Source organism: Phalaenopsis equestris, unplaced genomic scaffold, assembly GCF_001263595.1.
Source record: "Phalaenopsis equestris unplaced genomic scaffold, ASM126359v1 Scaffold000885, whole genome shotgun sequence".
Taxonomy (NCBI): domain Eukaryota; kingdom Viridiplantae; phylum Streptophyta; class Magnoliopsida; order Asparagales; family Orchidaceae; genus Phalaenopsis; species Phalaenopsis equestris.
This window is the reverse complement of record NW_018165325.1, coordinates 170,815-184,725: the sequence shown is the minus strand read 5'-3', so window position 1 is coordinate 184,725 and position 13,911 is coordinate 170,815. Positions and strand designations below refer to the sequence as shown.

The window sequence follows — 13,911 nt, the reverse complement described above, 5'->3', positions numbered from 1 at the left end:
CTAATATAGTATATTAGTATATTACTATTATTAATTTATTTTATATTATAATTTATAAAATTTAATTTTTTTAAATATCATAAATTTATTTATATATAATTATTTTAAATTTTTTATATTTCAAACAATAATGATTCAAACACGAACGCATCACTGTTTGTGTTTGGTTCGTTGAACTAACTGAACAAAAAAAGTTTGTTCACGTTCGTCTCATTTACTTATCGACCGAATGACGAACCGAATACAAACTGTTCACGAACAACGAGCTTTTTTGACAGCCCTACCTGCCATGAAAGTAGGACTATAGGTGTGTATCATGCTTTTGTTGTGCTGGCCACAAAGCTATTTTTAAATATGTTAATCAAGAAGGCAATGATGCTTCTTCATTGTTGGTAGCAGAGCTAACCATGCCTGCCACATGACTCCATCTATTTAAGTTGTTTATGCTAAACCTAATATCTTTTAAGCGATGATCTGAATTTATTAGGCTTTGCCGCTCTCTGGACAGGCTTACATCCACATATTAATTGGAAATTGATTAAATTTGATTATGCTAACTCAAGTTTACGGAAATCCATTTATGTTCAAAAAATTTTGAGTAGACCCATTTTTTTATTCTGAAGTTGGTTTTGCTTAGAATATCTAAAACAAAAGCTGATTAAAATGTTTCTGAGTGACGAGCATGTGTCCTACTTTGTTATAAAATATAAATTTTATTTTCAAAATGGCCTGGTGCGTATGCTAACATCTCAGTGCATTTTTTTTAGATGGTCTGTTTTTCTAATTATAGATGGAAAAACCTTCTTGAAACTTTTGAACTTCTTAATTGTCAGCTTCATCCATTGCTATGGCTTATCCAAAATCGTTTCGGCCTATAACCTGCTCCTGGAGATTGTGAGGCAAGGATTGTTTTCCCCCAGCTGTGATATGTCCAAATATTCCAAAAATCAGTGTCAGATGCTAAAACATGTTATTTTTTCATAGATGAAAAACTTTTAGTTAAGTGGTTGTAATAACTATGTTTTGGTATTTGTACGTAATTTAGGGCGCGCGCAAACACAGATAGGCCACAGTTTGCATGTTACTCTCTTTAAATGTTTGCTTCAAATTTGACTTTATGATGATGCTAATTGTTCTTGTACTAACGATTCTTAATTTGCTTAGGTTGCTAGTTGAATGCTTCACCAAATATTGTGTTGTGAGGGAAGCTATACGACATTTCCGTGCTCTTAAAAATTCTCTTGGTGGAACAAAAGTCTTATACAATGATGGGAACTACGGAGATCCGCTTTCACTTTATTTGAGAGCATTATGTCGTGAAGGTATATCTTCCTTTGTGTAACTTAAAATACATAATCGATGTTATGTTAAGTAGTTATCAATTGTTTCATTTATATTTGATAAGAGAAAAGTGTTAAAGTGGTCCTCTAGCTTTTTGCTGGGGCCATGTTAGTCCCAGTATCTTTAAAACTGTCAACTTACTTTTTTGAAGGGTCTAGCATAGTCCTTAATGAAAATTTTCTCAGTTTATATTAAAAGTGTCCGAGGTCAAATTTTATACTTTTATAGACTCTGGGATTAAAATGACCCCATAGAAATAGTTAAGAGATTATTTTGACACTATTTGAAAACTTCTACAATGAGCTTGTTTTTTGTGTCACTTTCATATTTTGAAATAAAAAGTTTGATTATTATTCGAAGATAATTTTGACCGCACCATATATGTTGCAAGTTCATGTTCTTTCGGCCATCTTTTGTACATATGGCCATTTGATCATTATCAAAATTTGTTTAAATAAACTGAGAGAAAATTGAAATATCCCTTGAACATTAATTCTTGGCACTTCATCTCATTTGACTTTTTGCCAAAAACATTTCTAAATCATATGATGATTTTGTATTCTCATTTTGGAGTGCTGGAGCGTTTTATAAATGAATGGTTTGGATGTCTAACGGTTACTTACAGTCCCCAGAGATTTCTACTAAACTAGAATTGTCGCAAGTTAATGGACTGATTAGGCATGTTTTGTGATGAGATAGTACCATTATGAAATTGTTAAAATAGGCAATAAGCTATAACTCTTTCTTGGCGATGAACATGAAATCAATATATAAGTAATTTGGTTGCAGAACACTTACAAAATTTATACGATTATTTAACGTGAAATGAGAGTAAATATAACACTTAGGTAAATATGCCACTTTCCTACTCAAACTCATTCTGTATCAAAATCTCAACTCCATTACCTAATTGCATATAGATTTATAATAAAATATTATTGTCATTAATTAGAAGTCTGATCAGATATATTTCGTGATGAAAGATAGATATCACCTATCTTCAATTTTTAAAGTTTGCATAAATTTTTTAACTATTTTTTGGTGATAATCATGATATTCACATAAAAGTAATTTAGTTTCAGAAGAATTGAAAAATTCTATTGTTATTTTATGTGAAATGTGAGTAAATATGGTACCTAGTAAAAGATGACACTCTCACCCAAACTGCCTTCTGTAATGGAATCTCCACTTGATTACAGGATCACCTTTCATTCACAAGGAATTCCTGTGCTCCATAAATAAAGATATAAGCAAAAAAAATAAAAAAATAAAATAAAATGTACTTGAAGATTTTTTCATCTAGTAGTGTTAAGCTTCTATCAAATATAGGGCATAAAGACTAAAACCGATTGGTTTACTTGGATGCTATTTAATAAGACGTTAGAATATGAGGACGGGCAAAATAGGAATTATTCTAGAATTGCAATTGGTTTCATTGTCAGAAAGATGGACTAAAGATGGAAATTTAGTTTGAGGGATTTTTAAGTGAGAACTTTGCAAGGAAATGTGCCTAAACATGAAAAGAAAAAGTCAAAAAAAGATAATGTAATAATTTTAAAAAGTTATAGTTCTATTAACTTTAAAGAAGCGTATAATGTTGGAGTTTAGCCCTATATGTTTATCCATCAAGATTTTAAGAGTTATATGAGATGTTGGAAATGGTCGGCTAAAAATTTTATTTTTAAGAGAAAGCCAACTGATTAAATAAAGTACCAATAGGGTGCCAAAACTGTTTAGAGAACTATAAAATTTTAGATTTATTTTTAAGAACATGATGATATTCAAGATTTTAATAATTATAGGATAATTAAACTTATTAATCATATCTTGAACTTTAGGAGAGGATGTTGAAAAATAGGCATAAAATGACATCATTTTTGAATGATCAATCTAGTTTTATGTCATATCTTCTGCGAAGGTGATTTTTCTCTTCTATGACAATTAATGTAAAACATATAAATATTCAAAATGATCTTCATTTTGTATTTATTGATCTTGAAAAGACACACGATCACATACTAAGAAAATAGATTTGGTGAGTATTAAATAGAAATGGTGTTCATCAAAGGTATGATGTTGTTGAGTTAAGCCTTTTGCCCTTTGACTTGGATTTCAGGGAATATTGATTCTTTGGAATTATAGGGCGCACAAAGGAATTATTGGAAGCTTTTAAAAAGAAGATTGTTGTGGAATAGATTTATCATTTTAAAACTAAAGACTAAATTTGTACAATCAAAATACATCATGATTTTTATAAATTGTGTCACGACAACATACATTCAATAAGTAGTCAATTCTTCTGTCACGAGGCATGTTTTGCTTGCTTTATTTGATATATAAAAAACAATGTGAACTTTTCATCAGTTCTATGACTCAACAAGTGATGCTCGGATTAGCAATGTTTGGCATATGATGAGCTCTTTCCATTTTGTAAGTGAATTTAAGTAGTAGATTTTGGATCAATGTGGATGCATATTAACTCATACAAAATCATTTTATATACACAATTAATATCATCATCATAAATGTAGAATCTACTTCATTATGTTCACACATCTATTTCTAGGGATCTAGGCTCACACATCAAGATTGTGTTGGCATTTTTTATAAACATGGATATATGCTAATCCAATCCTACTTTCAGCTAGTGATAAAGGTCTTCTTGACCTTAAATAAATGCATAGAGTGCGCATGGTTCCCTTGGAGAAAATAGATGATTTGAGGTCTACATCCTAATATCTACCCAATTTATATAATTTGCACACCACACAGTCCACACATGCCATGTATATTATCTTCTTTCAAATGTTACATATGCACTTTTGCATGGGTGTTCAATACTTATATTCAATAAAACACGTGCAACACAAACTATGTATTATGCAAATCATGAGGTTTCCCTCTAAATACACTAATTTACTTGGCATGGAAACTGATTCAAGACAAATATGCTCAAAATCATTAAAAATATCTCAAAGCGTTGTCATCATGCTAAATTATCATTTAGGAAGCATTAGTTTTTAGTAAACTTGCTCATTGTGGCATATGTATGAATTTCTAAGAATTTAATAATTCAAAACTAGTAAAGCTAAATGACCTACCAAAACTAATTTTGGTAAATAAAAAAGGCAGTGGAGAGATGAGTGAGCCTCTCATATTTTTTTAGAGATTTTTCAGAATATATGAACGCTTTTCTCTTTCTATTTTTTTGCTTGTTATCGGCCGCTTTACCTCGGGGCAAATCATTTATTTAAATATGATTTAATGTATATATATATGTGTGATTATAATTTAGAAAATAATATTTTAATTTTAAAAAGTTAGACCGAGCGGATGTCACACATTTGATAGTTTAGATAGCTGAGCGCGATACCATAAGTTGTACACTATCCCGAAGGATATGCATACAACTTGTTGGTAGGCTTAACTTCCTAAATTAAAAGATCTGTAACGTCCGTTTGGTCTGCGAAACCTTTCTATAAGTCGAAAATTTCCTCTATTTAACATGAAAAGTTAAATAGGGTTTATTTTAAGTTGGGTTCTAAATTTCCCTATAGAGGCAAACCTCTATAGTTAATTACATCTTAAATGACCGAAATCACTTAAGAATACTCTCGATTAAGATCAGTGGTTCTGTTTTCAAGATTGCAAAGTTTAGCTTTCCAAGGATGAATATGAGGAAATCAAGGGAGAAAAACTTAAAATATGAACAATTATTTTCAGGAGTCAATGGAGTGAAAGGTAGGGGATGTCACAGATCCAGGGAGAACCCCGGTGACTTCCCAACTATCCTACGATTAGATGTTGTCTCTAAGGAGACATCCTACACCTCGTCGTCGTGGTCTCGATCGTCGCTCTCCATCCGCTTGCTTCCACGCTCTGCTTCTTGAAAGACTACTCTAACAGATCGATCATAAGTTCAAGGTTATGGTGTATAAAGATGTACAATTATTGGGTCAGTGGCTCGCTACGGGTTACCCTCCTAAACTGGGTGTCCTACTGGCCTCTAACCTAAAAGTCCCCTGCAAATAGTAGTATTACAGTAAATAGTAATATTACATGCTATGAATTATAAAGGGAATATGCTATGAAACGTAGTAAACAATAAATAATAATATTACAGGCATGAATTATGTGTGTACGCAGGAAAGCATGCAATAGCAAAAATAAACGCTGTAAATGTAAAACAAACCTATACACCTGACGGGTCGGCGGCTCCTGAAAAGAATCAAGAAAAAGCGGCAGACAAACCACGACAAATCGAAGAGAACCGTTGAAAACACGAGGAAAACTCAGAGAAAATCACAAGTGTTTTGCGAAGATTTCGATAAAAGCGTAGGGAAACACACAAAAATCCGAAGAAAGGAAGAAAATCGTAAGCATTCGGGTCGGGCTAGACTCAGAATTAGGTATTCTCTAGGGACTTCGAAGCAACTATCAGTCACACGCATGTATAGAGCCCGACATTCAACTAGAAAGTTGTCCTACTATAACACATTTATTGATTTGAGACATAATTTTGCCACATATATTGTGAATGTTAGCCATCTTTTGTGGCACAACTAGGCTACCTGCTATTGGTACAATGCTTCTCAAGCTTTTGTATACTCCAAGTTATATAGGCTTTTGCTTCCCTGTCATTCAATTTCTATGAACCTATATCTCGCTCTTTTGATTGGTGTTACTCTTTGTTTACTTTATGTTACTAAAAAATAATTTTCGAACATGTCTGATTTTCTTTTTTTCCTACTTTGTGTTTTTAGAGTTGTCCATTGTTATCTTTTTTCATATAGGGCTTTAAAATGTCCTCTTTACAATGATATAGTGGCTTTTGTTTTAAGATAATTCGAGTAGGGTTTCATTTTTTGGCCACATTAACAGAGCAAGAATATAATCTTTTATCATTGGCGCAAGTTTCTTACTCTTCTCTTTGGCCTCAACAATGAATTCCAACATTATTCATGGGATTAAATAGTTGTATGCGGGCTTTGAAAGTTAGCACTTGAATCTATTATTATAAATAAAATTTTGTTATACAAATTGATTTTTTTAGGATGCAACATGGATTGCCTTGTGAGAATTTTATGTTTTGGTTAGAGGTTTCTCATAAATGCAGGACCCTATGGTTAAGTGCCTTTTTTACCATGAAATGAACTATCTATTAATGCTAGTTTATTGGTTTTAGGATGCCTTGCTTTAGTAACAAGAATTTAGCTTAATGAAAGATTGATATATTGCTTTTAGCTCAGTATACTTTGTGGTGACTATGGGTGATGATGAGCCCAATAAATATCCCATGCTGCCGTCACCATAGACTATCATGGTTTTTAGTCTATTTGGCAAAAATGGTTAACTCAACCCATTTGAAGAATTTTTAAAAGACCATGGCTTGCATTATCCCAGAGTATCACATTGATCTTGGAGAAAGTTTAATGGCTGGGCCATTTTTATTTTTAACCTAAGAATGATTCATTCTTCATTGAGTGTATTTTATGATTCACAACATACATGCTTAGTGGTTAGGGATTATTAGGCTTAGACCTTGATCCATGCTTTGTGGTTTACGGGAACATTTTAGGCATGAACAAATGGTATGAAAGGAACTTGTTACACCCTGACATGTGATTCTTAAGTGAGGCCCCCATATGCACGAAATTTTTCTCTTTGGTAGATTGATCAAATTTAAACTTATCATCTTTGACAAGTGTGCAAGATGAATGGATGGTTTATCTAAATGCAAGGCAACCAGTTATCACAAAATTTAGTTTTTTTTATATATTTTTATTTTATGTATTTTTTATATTTTAAAGAAGGCTTGGTCTTGTATGGAGTTGTTTTTGGGTTTGACTTTGTTGTGAATATAGCCATTATCAGAAAAAAAAAGCTCAAAATACATATTTATATTGGAACTAAAAAAGGGCTTTTTTATGATTGATGATCTTGTATGATTATTATTGATGATAATCATACTCATCGTAAAGGATATCATAGAGTGTTTGTCTTTAGAAATTGAGGCTTGTTTTTACTGATAACATAACTGATCGTTAGGTTGAAATTGGAAGTGTTTTGATTTATTTTTTTATGGGGAGGAAAGGTGGCATATATTTCACATGAAACTCCACTGGTTTTGATGCACAATTTTCATGGTCATCACAGAGGTGAGTTTTGAAGTTTTTAATTGATTTATTGGGCAGATCATTGATGATGTTGATTTATTTGGAGTCCTTTTTGTTTTGATATGCAATAATTGTGATACCGAAACTTGTGGGAAAATCAATAAAAAAACACAAACACAAACTTTCATTAATATTAAAGTAGGGTAACAACATGATTCAAACGAAAATAATAACATAAGACATAAAATGATACCAACAAACGCTCATAATGTATCCCAATGGGTGGTGGAGGTCGACTAGAGGAATATGGATGACTTAGAGTGATGACGACAACCACAAGAGGCGGGTGGTAGTGAAGATAAGATGTGGAACTATAGGGACAACAATTAGGAAAGGGTTGTAAGTGGTTGACAGCGGTAGTGGGGTGGTTAGGATGAGCTTGAAAAGAGTAAGAAAGACTGGATAACATTAATAACTTGTAGAGGAAATGGCTGGGTGTCGGGGTGATGGGGGGAGAGTTTAGCGGCTAAGGAGTGGGGAGAAGGTTTGGGCAAGGTAAGAAGGGAGGATATATGATCACCACCCTGGAGAGGATACAATCGGAGCACCACCATCTTCTTAGATATAACCCACAAAGGTGAAATAAACTCCACACAAGAGATCAAAAGACAACACTTCTTGGCTGCTACCGACCTTCGATGTACCCAATGATTTAGGGATGAAATATTATAATTCTAAAATATATTTTATAAATTTTATAAGTAGAGCTTTTCCATAATTTAGCACTATACACTGTATTTTACGCAAGTATACATATCGTTCAAGTAATATAAAACTTTTTTTTAGCCTAGAGTATTGATCCCACATGAAAGACTATTAAATTTTAAAGACTCCAAAAAAGTTCTAATTGAATAAAAGGAGAGTCTTAGCTTGAAAATAAGTTAGTGAATTCTACTAAAGTACCACTAATCTTATAAATTTACTATAAAGCTAATTTTATTAATGTTAAATAAGTTGAGAGAATTCAAGCTATGAAAATTACCCTTCCCTTGCAATAAAATTAATAATTTTTGTAGGAATGAAACACTTCTAAATTATATTTGAATTTGTGACAAATAAGAGCATTCATTTTCTTTACCTTTTTCAATTGCATAAAAAAATTCGGTCTAACAAGGTAAGTGTCTCTGCTTGTCTCCCTAGAAACCTTCAAGTTACCTCCATTAAATTTATCTCCCTATTTATTTGCATTGAAATACAAATTATTTTTCCTTCACTCTATAGATCAATGAGGTTTTTACTAGTTGTTAACACGACCGCTCTCCCGGATCGTACTGGATTCACAACGAATTTTAATGCACTAAATGGTCAGATTGATGTTTAAATGATGCGTGAAGTAAAAAACCATCACAATCATGAATAAAAAATCATTCTAAATACGACCACATACCTACACATATTACTATTTCATCACAAGAGGAAAGAGGAAAGGAATTGCTCACTATGCATGAAGGAACCACAATACTTCACATCTTATAATAAAGCAAAGTCATACAAGATGAGTTTACACTAATACAAGACAATATGAAATAAAAGATTTATCTTTCTCCCTGAGAACATAAGAGAAAACTCCTCCTCAGGTGATCTCCTAGTCCTCCTTGCACTGCTAACAATAATCCCTTACAATTTCACTCAGATCTCTCAAAGGAAATGCAGAAAAAATGAAAAACCCAAATCTATCATCCCCTTTCCTGCACTCCTTTTCTTCTTCTTGACTTCTTCAAATTGTTTTCTCCCGTTTTGAACTGCTTCCCCCGGAATTAACCTCCAAATTTTGTGTAAAACTGCTCCAAAAACTGTCTGACACTAGTCTGTGGTGCCTAGGTGCCACCTTCTCGTGAATGTCTGGGAAATCATTAGCGCCTAGGCACATCTTTCTCTATTTGCGGGAATATTTTTGGTGCCTAGACGCCATTATGTGGCGCCATGACGCCACTTGCTCGGGTGTCTGAACATAGTCTAGCGCCTAAGCGCCCCATATACAGCTCCATGTCGCCTAGACGCCAGTTTATTATTTGCTTCATTGCTCCATTCACCTCCTTTTCACTCCGTTTCTCCTCAAATTTTCTCCAAATCTCAAACCTTTGTACCTGCAACAAAAACATAGAAATACCTTCATTTAAAGTGCAGTTTCATCAAAAATGAATATTAAATATAAAGAAAAATTTAGCATGTTACCAGACATGTCAAAATCCCCCAAACTTAAATGTTATTTGCCCTCAAGTAATACTACAATTTAAAAACTAGTTGATTTAAGATTAGTGTGTTTCTTCGAGATTTCCTACAATTTTAACTTGAGATTGTCATAGTACAATCTAGGGAAAATTTTAGTGAATAGGACTAGGATTAAGGTATAAGAATATCTTGTAGTCAACTTAGAAATTCTGATTTTCTATTTATTTTAAAATTAAATTGCAATTTGTCAAACTTGGGATTCCTAGAAATTATAAAAGACAGAATTTCAAGTACTCTAGCAGTAAAGATTTAACTAATACAATTATGAAATAAAATAAAGCTTAAAATTGTATCTAAGTTTTCTTCCTTAAGAAAGTTTAGGTGAAATTAATTTTTGATTAGTCATCTCCTCAAACTTCTCACTTTTCATTTCTTTTACTTTTCTTTTTCTCTTCCTTTTTTTTTCTTTTTTTTTTATATGTGAGGATTATTGTATCTGAATTAGTGTTTAATGGTTTTAAATTTCACTATCTTTCTCTTAAATTTAAAAAACCATTACTTTCCTTCACTTTGGATTTGTGATTATTAGTTTGAAAATAAAGTTTAATAGAGGCTCAATTCTTATGAGCTTTGGAGATTTTGTGGATGTTTCTAAGATTAAGGATTATAGATGGTAACTTTTTTTAAACTATTATCTTTTATTTATTTATTCATTTATTTTTTTAATATGGCCATCGCTTGTTATAGTAGTGTCCTTTAAGGGGTGTCCATTTGTTAAATTATTTATTTATTTGTTTAGGTTCCATGAACACCTCTATCTTTTTTTTTGACTCCCCTTTCATGGTTTGGGGTGAGAAGTGCCTACCTTTTATATAATAATAATAATAATAATAATAATAATAATAATAATAATACTATTATTATTATTATTATTAAAGGTTCTGTGAGCTTATGTGCTCACGCGTGTGTTTTTTTTACATAGTAGATTTTGTTTTCTCCCAACCATAAACAGAATTGATGGCTTCAATATAGGAGTTGACACATTAATTTGCAGTTTAGGTCCTTTTTAAGATTTTAGACCAGTTTGACTGCCTCATCATTGCATTCTTTGATTCCGATCTTGTAGTATAGATAGATCCTTTTCTTGTTTGCTCTGTGTCGAAAATGATTTGTTTGTGGATTCCCCCAGAGATGATGACATAAAGTAAGCTTAATGTGAAAGGCATACAATTAGCTATAGATAATCATTACCTTGGAGAGATTAGTGATTCTGATAAAAGCTCAAATTGCAGAAGGAAATTGTGATTATGCATGAGAATTTGACATTCTCGCTAGCTTCTTCATGCACTCCTTTGGACTCTTGGGATGTAAACTTTATCGTTCCATTATCAACATTTTGTGGAGTGGGTATTGCTATTAGGTCTAAGGCGGGGATACTATGATTCTATGTCAACTTTATAGTTGACTATATTCGCTGTGGGTTTGTTGAACTCCATGTGCTCTAAAAGCTTCAATGTGGGTATCACAATAAATGACATGTACAACTTATAATAAATCAACACAATGTGTAAATTCCAGTGTCCATTTCACCGAGTGGACACTTATGTAACCAAAATGTCAAAACAGTTCGGGAAAGCCCCTGTATCGCTCAAATTGCAATGAGGACAGAGAAGATTTGTGATGCATGGAGGTGAAAATTCACAAAGATGTAAATATTCCTGGAAAAAGAAGGAAGAATATCATAATAATAATGATGATTATGATAGGCATATATATCACAGGATTCATAAGCTCTTGGCAATGGCAAAAATTTGATGCTCCAAATTTATATTAAATGTCCTTGTTCCCCTGTCCCTACATGCACAAAATTGCTGATATTTTGTTTTTTTCCTTTTTCCTTGTTATCTGTTTTTTGTCAGTTCTGAAAGCTATAATTTAATTTTGTTCTCTGTTAAATTTAGATGCTAAAAGCATAGTAAGGATGAACTTTGGTATGATTGCAATGTGCTGCACTTAAAACTTGGTAACATGATGTGATTAAAGAACATGTTTGCATACGTTTATGAAGTCTACTGCTTATAGTAAAGCTTCTAGATTCTTCCAAGCATTTGACCCCCTTTGTTTTTACGAGTGGTTTTGCTGAGAAAGCATTTGTGTTTATAACCAGGACGGATTGTTGAGTTGCTTGAAGCTTTAGAAGCAATGTCTAATGACAATCAACCTATTCCCCCAAGAGCAATGATCTTGAGCAGAAAATACCGTACATTAGTGAGTTCCTGGATAGAGCCTTTGCAAGAAGAAGCAGATGTGGGATTTCCAATTGATTATGTAGAAAGGTTTGGATGAGTTGTTACTGGCTTCATAGCTTTAGATATTTAACTGATTCTCATAAGTTCCAGATTCAGGATAAGATTATTTTTTTATCAAAATGTTAGATAGTTCGAAGGAATTTGTCATTCATTTAATGCTTAATTATAGTTTTTTTCATCAATTTTGCATTTTGTGCATGCTATTATCACCCTTCTGTAGGAAGAAAGGAAATGACATCTAGTTTACAATAAATCTATGAGAAATGATTAGAATGGCACTTTTTACTGGCTGTCACCAGTGCGAAACCACATGCCACGCCATTCAGACATGATTTTCAGTTAAAAATGTCAGCCACTTTAACAGCTCCTCAAGTATATTTGGCTGACGGAAAAGTGCGTGCACATCAGAAGAATTTATATCTTTGTTTTAGTGGCTATGGTGGGTTTGAACTGGATGTTTGAGAGGCTACCTTGGATGAAAATTCAGTTTCCTGTGGTATGAGATGGAGGTTGTAGCTTTAAATCAAGGAGATAACATAGCTATTAACTAATAATGTTTTCATTCCAAATAATGTTCAAAAGTGTCAGATGTTAATTACAAGAGATAGTTTCATTCCAAATAAAGTTCTTGCATGCAGAAGCTGGCAAGTGATGATACCAGCGCTGAAGACCAAACAGCCTCATCTTTAAGGATGGGTTTTTTTTTTCTTTTGTTTTTTTGTTTTTTTGTCCTGTTATATCAGCGCTATAGTCGGAGCATTATGGCTATATGTTGTTTGATTAAAGTACCATTGTTTTCTTGCATTCATCTTTTCTCAATCTGAATTATATTCCCTTAATTAAAGGTATATTGCTGAAGGGGGGCTCACTGGAGAACGCAAACGGTGGGTACCACGCAGAGGAAAAACCCCTTTAGACCCTGATGCCTTTGGTTTTGCTTATTCCAATCCTATGGAAACTTCTTTCAAGCAACGCTGCTATGAAGAATCAAAGATCTACCACCGTAAACTTTTGAAGACATTGAAAAATGAAGGGTCTACAGTTTTAGGTGAAGTCTCTGATACAGATTATCTCAGGGTGGTAGAGAGATTGAAAAAAATCATCAAAGGTCCTGAGCAAAATGTTTTAAAGCCAAAAGCTGCCAGTAAGATGATAGTTTCAGAATTAAAAGAAGAACTAGAAGCTCAAGGGTTGCCTACAGATGGAACTAGGCAAGTTCTCTATCAACGAGTGCAAAAAGCAAGAAGAATTAATCGTTCTCGTGGTCGACCTCTTTGGGTTCCCCCAGTTGAAGAGGAAGAAGAAGAGGCATGTGGCTAATTTTCGTGGTGACTGGGTTTTTATTATCTTCTGTATTTTGCAAGGAAAGAAGAATGAAACTAATGGAGTTATTCACATTAACTTTACATTTATATTTCATAAATTCATTCATTGGGATATTGAAAAAGATTTTACTTGGTATTTCTTACTAGGTTGATGAAGATTTGGAAGAACTTATCTCACGAATTAAACTTCAAGATGGCAATACTGAGTACTGGAGGCAACGTTTTCTTGGGGAGGGCCTGAAAGAAGTTCATGATGAGGAAGAAGAAGATGAAGAAAATGATGTTGATGATGCAGATGAAGAGGGTGATGGTGATGCTATAGAGGATGCTACAAAAGAAACAGAAGATGAAGAGATGGATGAAGAGGAAGATGAAGTCGAACAAACAGGGACTCATGTAGAAGAAGCAGCAAAGGTTAAGCAAGATAAAAAATCCAAGCCGCCTCAAATGATTGGAGTCCAGTTGCTGAAAGATTCTGCAGAAACATCTACTTCTACAAAAAAAACACAAAGGAAACTTGGCAGAACAGTTGTTGAGGTTTGCTTCATGGAGATATTTTTAGTTATATATATATATATATATATATAT

The 13,911-nt window shown here is 33.1% G+C and overlaps 1 protein-coding gene across 4 annotated transcripts in view; it reads left to right on the top strand.

The window, feature by feature from the left end:
* LOC110032198 overlaps window positions 1–13,911 on the top strand; it is a 67,700-nt gene that overhangs the window by 16,004 nt on the left and 37,785 nt on the right. For all 4 annotated transcript variants that reach the window (XM_020735746.1, XM_020735748.1, XM_020735747.1 and 1 more), the window contains exons 7-10: window positions 1,165–1,322; window positions 11,857–12,025; window positions 12,844–13,306; window positions 13,471–13,860. In XM_020735746.1, the coding sequence (XP_020591405.1) occupies window positions 1,165–1,322; window positions 11,857–12,025; window positions 12,844–13,306; window positions 13,471–13,860 (1,180 nt within the window). The remainder of the gene's footprint in view (window positions 1–1,164; window positions 1,323–11,856; window positions 12,026–12,843; window positions 13,307–13,470; window positions 13,861–13,911) is intronic.